At 45.2% G+C, this 7698-nt stretch overlaps 1 protein-coding gene across 3 annotated transcripts in view; it reads left to right on the forward strand.

Annotated features, from left to right (window-relative positions):
- The window catches only part of Kiaa1549 (KIAA1549 ortholog), a 140841-nt gene that overhangs the window by 102550 nt on the left and 30593 nt on the right, over positions 1-7698 (forward strand). For 2 of the 3 annotated variants that reach the window (XM_033764511.1, XM_033764512.1), the window contains exons 14-15: positions 477-700; positions 1188-1341. In XM_033764511.1, coding sequence (XP_033620402.1) covers positions 477-700; positions 1188-1341 — 378 coding nt within the window. Of the gene's footprint in view, positions 1-476; positions 701-1184; positions 1342-7698 lie in introns of all 3 variants that reach the window. The other variant, XM_033764510.1, reaches the window with a different exon arrangement.

Below are 7698 nucleotides of genomic sequence, written 5' to 3' on the forward strand. Positions count from 1 at the left end.
TGGAGACAAGGTCTTGCTATGTAATTCAGGCTGGCCTTGAACTCTCTATATGGCTCAGGCTGGCCTCTGGCTCCCAGCAGGGTCTTCCTGCCTCAGCCTCTCAAGTGCTGGGTTTACAGGTGTGTGCCATCACACCTGGATGGTCAGTCTTATTTTAAAGATCTCTAAAGGTAGTGATATTATTGGGTATGGTAAATATTTTGTTCTCACAGCATATTTTGTCTAATTATCAGACAAGTATGTGTTCGGCGTTGTCTCTGGCTGATTTCCAAGTTTAGACTGAGTTTCTCCCCGATATGGGAAGAAAGAAGCCAGGTCTCCAGGCTGGAAGGAAGCCCCTGCCCATCCTGTCACCTTCCTTGGTGCCTCCCTCGAGCCTAGGGACAGCAGGTCCATGGTGGGGTGAGGAAGGCATTCCCAGCGCGGGCCGCAGGACCCCCTGGAACACCATGTGTGTCACCACCACCCGTCCCCAGATCCAGACTGCGCTGCGGCACAAGTCGGAGATCGAGCACCATCGCAACAAGATCCGACTGCGCGCCAAGCGCCGTGGCCACTATGAGTTCCCGGTGGTGGATGAGTTGTCCTCAGGCGACACCAAGGAGCGGCACCGCGTGTACCGCAGGGCACAGATGCAGATCGACAAGATCCTGGACCCCACAGCCAGCGTTCCCTCTGTGTTCATCGAGCCCAGGAAGAGGTGGGCCAGGCTGCGGGATCCCAACCAAGGCCAGGGCAGAGGGTACCCCGCTGCACACTAGGGGCAGGCAGAAGGTCCTGCCTGCGCTTATGAAAGTCAGTGAGGAGGAGGGTGCAGGGCCCTGTGCCACCACCTCCGTGCCTCCCATCTCATCCCTCCCGGCCTCAGCCCTGCCTGATCCTAAGTACCCCACTCAGGCTACCTTGGAATTAAGAGCCCACCTTGACCTTACCTTCTCTGGATGCCTGTGCACCTACATGGTGCTGTGATGGCTGGTTACTCTGGTCTGCGTGTTGTTAGGTCTGTCTCTCAGGCTCTGAGCATCTTTGGAGCCCAGGTGGTGAACTCACACTGCCTGTACCCTGGCTGTGTCCCACAACGGCTGGCTCATCGCAGGCATGTAGAACACAGGCAGTGTTTAGTTGATGAGCTGGCCACAAGGCGTAGGCTTATTGCTTACAAAGATAACACCTGCTTTTCCTAGCAGCTCTCGGATAAAACGTTCCCCAAAGCCACGGCGGAAACACCAGGTCAATGGCTGCCCGGCGGATGCTGAGAAGGACAGGCTCATCACCACTGACAGCGATGGCACCTACAAGCGGCCGCCTGGTGTGCACAACTCAGCCTATATGGGCTGCCCGGTGCGTGGTGCTGGCCCTTCGGGAGTAGGATGGGCCTGGGGACTCGGGGAGCAGCCTTGATGGAGAGGTGGGTGAATGGAGGAGGTGGCTGCTGGTGAGGGGCTGTCGATACCAGGACCAGTGGGGCCACGATCACTCCTGCCAGGAACTAGAGTCCCGTCAGGCAGGGGGCTGTGGGGTGACCCCCAGGAAACACACCTTGGGTGTTACTTTCTGTGTGCAAGCTCAGTCCTCAGCCTTCAAAGAGGGATGTAGGAAACAGAGAGAAATGTCCAGGTTTGTTTACCTCCCCAGGTCAGATGGCTGTGTGGGTTTCCTGGTGATAAGAAAGGTATTTAGGGCTTTGAACTCCCTCCTGCCTGCAGTGCTACAACAGTGCATTCACCTGGTTTAGTAATCCTTAACCAAAGTGCTGGGACCGGAAGTGTTTCAAATTTTGGATTTCTTTTTTTGAATATTTGTGTAGACTTTACACATCGAGTATCCCTAATCTGAAAGTCCAAAATCCAAAACCAAGCATTATGTCAGAGCTCAAAAAATTAGATTTTGGAACATTTCAGATTTTCAGTTGAGGAATGCTCAGCCTTTGTATACAGGTATTTCTCCATTTAACAACCTGCCTGTTTAAGGACTGCCTGGACTTGAGGTGCGCTATTCAGAGTTGACAATCACTGCTCGGACTTATGACCTGCATTTAGATTTCCAGTGCAGAAATGTGAGTGGCAGTGTGGCCTTATGGTGGCTTCTGCAGCACAGTTCTGTGATTTCTGCTGATTGTGCTGTACAGTACAGTACTGTAGTTTTATGCTCTGTTATACATCACAGCACTGCATGTAAGAGTTATGCAGATAAAAGCAAAGTCATCAAGTTGGAGTTTCCTTTGACCATTTCTTCTGAATATTGTAATGTACACACTGTATGCAGTTTCTCATTTAGTGACCGAATTCATTTAATGACCTAGTTGTGGGACTGAAACTCAGTTGTTAAACAAGGAATATCCATATATTTTTAAATTTTTATGGGAGAGAGAACTTAGTGAAAATTAAGAAACATAGACTTAAATATTTTTCCCCACTGAAAGAAAGGGGTACAGCCAGTTGTCTGAGGTGTGGAAGGCAGATATTGCTAGCATGAAGACACACACAGCCCAGCTGAGGAGAGAGAAAGCTGGCTCTGGAGGTCCCCTGAGGACTAAGGAGACCTGGGCAGTGCTGCCCGAGGCCCCGTCCTCCTGTTGACAGACACAGAGCCACCCTAGAGTTACCAAAAGGTGCTTCCTTGGGAAAGGCATTTGTGCTGTGCATAATTGCTTTAACCAGAGCTCAGGAAATCAGATGTTTATTTGAGGTTTCTGTTTTTCTCCTAAATTACACAAGTAACACTGAAAGATGTTTATTATCATTTTACAAACATGGTACTATCACGGGCCCTGTACAGCTGAATCGTGATCACCTGAAGAAACAATCTTTCCTTTGGGAACACGCTGTGTCTCTAGTGTCCCAAAGACTGTGACCTGGGAAACCTACTCATGAGGATTGCTGTGTTCTAGAGCTAGAAGTTGAGAAATGAGACTCCTCTCTTCAGTAGAATGAATGAAGGGGGCAGTTACTGGTGCTTTCTCAATGGCACTTCCGGCAGTAGGTGCTGTTCTTGTGCTGCCGGGGATTTGTCCCAGCATCAGTGAGGTTTGGCTTGGTCTAGGGATTCCTGTCCCTGGGGTCTCCAAGGTAGTAAGCTGAGCTGTGCCCCTTCTGAAGCAGGGGATGGGGTGGCACTGACAAGAGGGGAAACGGGAGTGTGCCTTCTCCTCCACTTCCTGGGCAGACTAGCCTCCTTTTTCCCGATGATCCCTTCTGAGCTCCGTCTTTCGGGTGTTGTGTTTGTGTAGGGAATGACCCGTTTTCTCCTTGCTCGTTCATTCTCCTTCATTGATGATTCCATGTCAGGCTCCTTCATGGTGGCCTTGACCCTCCCTTTTAATTTAATTTTACTTTTTGGAAACATGTTGCCCAGGCTGAACTCAACTCCTGTGCCCCAAATCTCTTCCCCTTGAAGACTTGTAAAATGGTTGAGCTATTCCTGGGCTTCTCCGAACTGGTCTCTGGCTATAGCCCAGGCCTGTTTTAGTAAATATAGTGAAGTTTTATTGCAGGACAGTGTTGCCTGTTCATGTGCATGTTATCTGTGGCAGCTTTTAGAGTTGAGGAGTGGTAACAGAGACTGTGTGACTTGCAGAGCCTAAATATTTCCTGTCTGACTCTTCACCGAGATAATTGGACAGGTTGGCGGAGTGGCATGTACCTGTCTTGTAATCCCAGCTACTTGGACGGTTGAGGTGAGAGGATCATTTGAGCCCAGGAGTTTGAGCAAGATCCTATGTTCTTTAAAAAAAAAAAATAAAAGGAAAGATAAAAAGAACAAACCACTTGTCAGACCCTGATGTAGTTTAGCCAGATTTTTATCATGGTGGTCTTGAACTCATTGTATAGCTCAGGTTGGGCCTGAGTTCATGGTGATTCTCCTGCCTCAGCTTCCCAAGTGCTGGGATTACAGGCATGTGCCAATGCACCCAACTTCCCAAGCCAGATACTTTTAAAACTAAGAGGGAATGTTCTTAATTATTAAACTGGGCAGCAGGCATAGACAAAGGTTGTCCTGGACACACCATAATGTGTAATCACACTCATAATGGCCCATGAAGTATTACAAATAGGCACCAAGATGTCTATCTTTGATGTCTAGAAGTGAAAAGTCTTATCTGTATTTCTGGAGGATGATAAATGAACGTGTGTCTGTACAAAGGAAACAAAATTGAATCATAAGAGAATTTTTTGGGTGGGATTCAGGAGCATGAAATTCAAATTCCAATGTAGGGATCCTGGGTAAATCTTGACTTCTCTCACCCAGGAGATTCCATTCATGAGTTAACAGCATGGCGCTGTTAACTGTTGGGACTAGGAAAATGCCTAAGAGCCTCTAGTTCTGATGATCTAGCTGAGAAAGTGATGAGACAGAAAGAAAATGAAAGGAAGCCTGACCTTATGGCTCACTCTGGCCTTCTTGCCAGGAGTTGCAGGGTCAGTGGGACTTGGAGGGGACCAACCTTCCCATCTTCAGAGCCTTCTCCAAAGTCGTGGCCTCTGGGACAAGATTGGCAGTAGCTGTGGCTGTTGGGAATTTGGGCTATTTGTGGGAGCAGAATCTCTGTGCCTAAGCTGCTTGCAGGATTGTTGTGCAGAGATACAGCCAGCCGCTGGGGCTGCTGCCTGGGTATTACATCTGGCTTTGGAGAAACCCTTCTGTGGGTAGGGTTTTGTCCTCCCAGATCTGTTTCTTTCTTCCCACCTGTGAACTGTTAGATGGTTGTGTTGATAGCCAGGCTTCATCTTTTCCTCCAGAAAACCAGGAAGGCATAAAAAGGGCCCTTTGCCCATCTTATTAGAAAAGGAGCTCGGTTCTTTCCAACATCATAGTCAGAAGCCTCTTTGGGGCTGCCTTAGAATTCCTAGATGACAGATGGCACTCGGGAGCCTTTACTGGGATATTGCAGGTTTGGCAAAACAGACCCACAGGGCCAGGCCTGGAGATGCACAAGAGAGAGATCACAGCAGGCCGAGAGGTGCATTGGCCCCATCTCCAGTGGGCGGCAGCTCTCAATAGTAGTGAGCTTTTCGTCTGTGAGTCTGAGGGCTGGCTCATGTTGAAGCTTCAGATTCTGTCAAGAGAATCCAGAAATTAGTGTTCCTATGAAGTTTTTAGATCTTTAAGATACTGATTACCTATTTTTTAAAAAAAAAGACTGTAGCTGGTCGTGGTGGTATATGGTTATAATCCCTACACTTACGAGGCTGAGGCAAAAGGATTGCCGTGAGTTTGAGGCCAGCCTGTGCTACATAGCAAGACCCCATCTCAAAAACATAAACTAACAACAAATAAATACATAATTAAAGACTGTAAGCCAAGTAAAACAGGTCCATTGGCTGCTCTTGGGTTTGCCAGCATGTAGTTTGTTTTCTGTTTGGAGTTCAGCAGAGGCTGCCCGTCATGCTGGTGTGAATTATTACTCATCTTGCATAGGGCAGTGTTGGATCATTAGGAGGCAATTTCCAGACAGCTGGCCAGGTTCAATGTATGTTTGTGGGATAATTTTGCTTTGTAGAGGACTCATGGACCCAGACAGATGTGGGAATGACTACCTTGCCCCTTGATGCTCCAACCAGCTGAGCTGATGTAGCCCAGCTGTGACTGGAGCTTCCTAGAGAGAAGGAAGCCACCTTCCACTCAGCAGGCAGGGGAGCCCCAGCCCCCAGGACAAACTTCTTCTTTTTCCAGGAGTCAGCTGCAGTCACTGTCATATTTGGATTCAGGGAGCCTCGGACACCAGAAGAGACATCGCATTAGCCAGCTTTCTATTGCTGTCACAAAACACCTGGGGTTTTCAGAGTATAAGGAATAAGGATTCTTGTTGGCTTACTGTTTTAGAGGTTCTGATTTTGATTGCCCCTTTTGCTTTGGGCCTCTCTGATGAGGCAACACATCATACTGGGAGCACTGAGATAAGGTGAGGAAGCAAAAGGAAGGGCCAGGATCCCACATCCTCATCCAGGGCTCCCTGAGTGACCCACAGACCTTCCACTAGGGCCACCTCTTAAATGGCCCACTGCTTCTGGTGGCTTCACTTGGGACCAAGCCTTTAATGCCAGCTCTCGGGACGGATGCTCCTGACCCAAACTGAGCAGATGCTTCTTCCTTTGGTTTCCTATTTTGTCTCATAATTTATTATTGTCCATAGTGAGTTCAAGGCCAGTCTGACTACACAGAGACCATGTCTCAATTTAAAAAAATTATTATGGCAACATTGTTTTTGTTCCATAGTATCAGGAAATAAGATTTTTTTTTTCTTTTTATTGAGTTTATTGGTACAATCTAAGTATACAATACAGTTACATTCATTATTGGGATCCTGTACCTTTACATGACAGGTCTTGATTCTCATTTTTTCCCCTTGTCCCTGCCCTCCCTTCACCCCCTCTTCCCCTCCCCATTTACAAACACTTTATTTCCATTTTTTTCATTTTCTTATATTTTTTCCTCTCCCTTATTACCTTTCCCCCACCCTTCCCACTTTCCCTACACCTTTAGCCCTTTTCTTCCTATTTCACATTATTAATTATCTCATTAGGATCTTGTGTACTATTATAGTTTTTCACACCAGAGAAACTATTCGGTATTTACACACGTGTGGCTTATTTATTTCACTTAAGAGTGTATCCTCAATATGTATCCATTTTCCTATGAATGACTCGAATTTCTCACTCTTTATGGCTGAGTAGTATTCCATTTTATAGAAAAACCACATCTTCTTTATCCAGTTTCCAACAGATTGGCAAATGGGCTGTTTCCAGGTTTTAGCTATTATAAACTGTTCCGCTATAAACATTGGTGTGCATATATCACTGTGGTATGATTCTTTTAATTCTTTTGGAAAGATACCCAGCAGCAGGATGGCTGGGTCAAATGGAACCTCTAGTCCCAGCTCTTTGAGGTATCTCCATATGTTCTTTCTTTTCTAACTCTGCCTTATTTGTACAAAATAAAAAACAACAATAAACTGGAAATTTTCGGATAAAATAATCTAAAAACAGTAAGTAGAATGAATAATTTAGAACTCTAGAATTCAGCAAAATATGACTTTGTAATTTGTGACTTTATGCTTAATTATAATGATCAGTTAAAGAAATCTATATGAAAATTAAAAATAGGGAATCCTAAAATGATAAAACTAAAAAGGAAAGTAAAAGAGAAAAGGCAATGATGTAAAATTAAAATAATCCTTAATCCTGAAGATGAAAATGGTCCCGGAACATATTTAAATTGCTTCTTGCTCTTGTAGTATTATATTATTCTTTTTTTAATTGTTTAGAGAATACTTTATTAGTTTCTGTAATCAAACTCACGTAGATAAGACCTTACATATTTAATATAGTGCATTACCCCTGTACAAATGGAAAAAACATTAACATTTCTAGATCAATATGGCTGTTAATTTCTGTACAATGCCAACTCAACACAGTAAACTGGGATAACTTTTTCTAAAGTTGACAGCACAGTTGCAGTTTCCAAAAAATTCAAATTATATATATATATATTTATATTTATATTAAAAGACCAATAATAGCAGTATGTTATGCATCCATAGCAGCAACAGCTTTTCCAGGTTCTGCAGTCATCTGAACAAAATTATAGACAGTCAGCACAATCCATTAAAAAAAACAAAAACAAAAAAACAAAGAAAAGAATAATATCCAGAAAACAGCGAAGTTCTGTTGCTGTTGTGGTACCTGGCACCATTTTTTT

This window comes from Fukomys damarensis, unplaced genomic scaffold, assembly GCF_012274545.1.
Source record: "Fukomys damarensis isolate Sample0158 unplaced genomic scaffold, DMR_v1.0_HiC HiC_scaffold_16, whole genome shotgun sequence".
In the NCBI taxonomy this organism is placed as follows: Eukaryota; Metazoa; Chordata; class Mammalia; order Rodentia; family Bathyergidae; genus Fukomys; species Fukomys damarensis.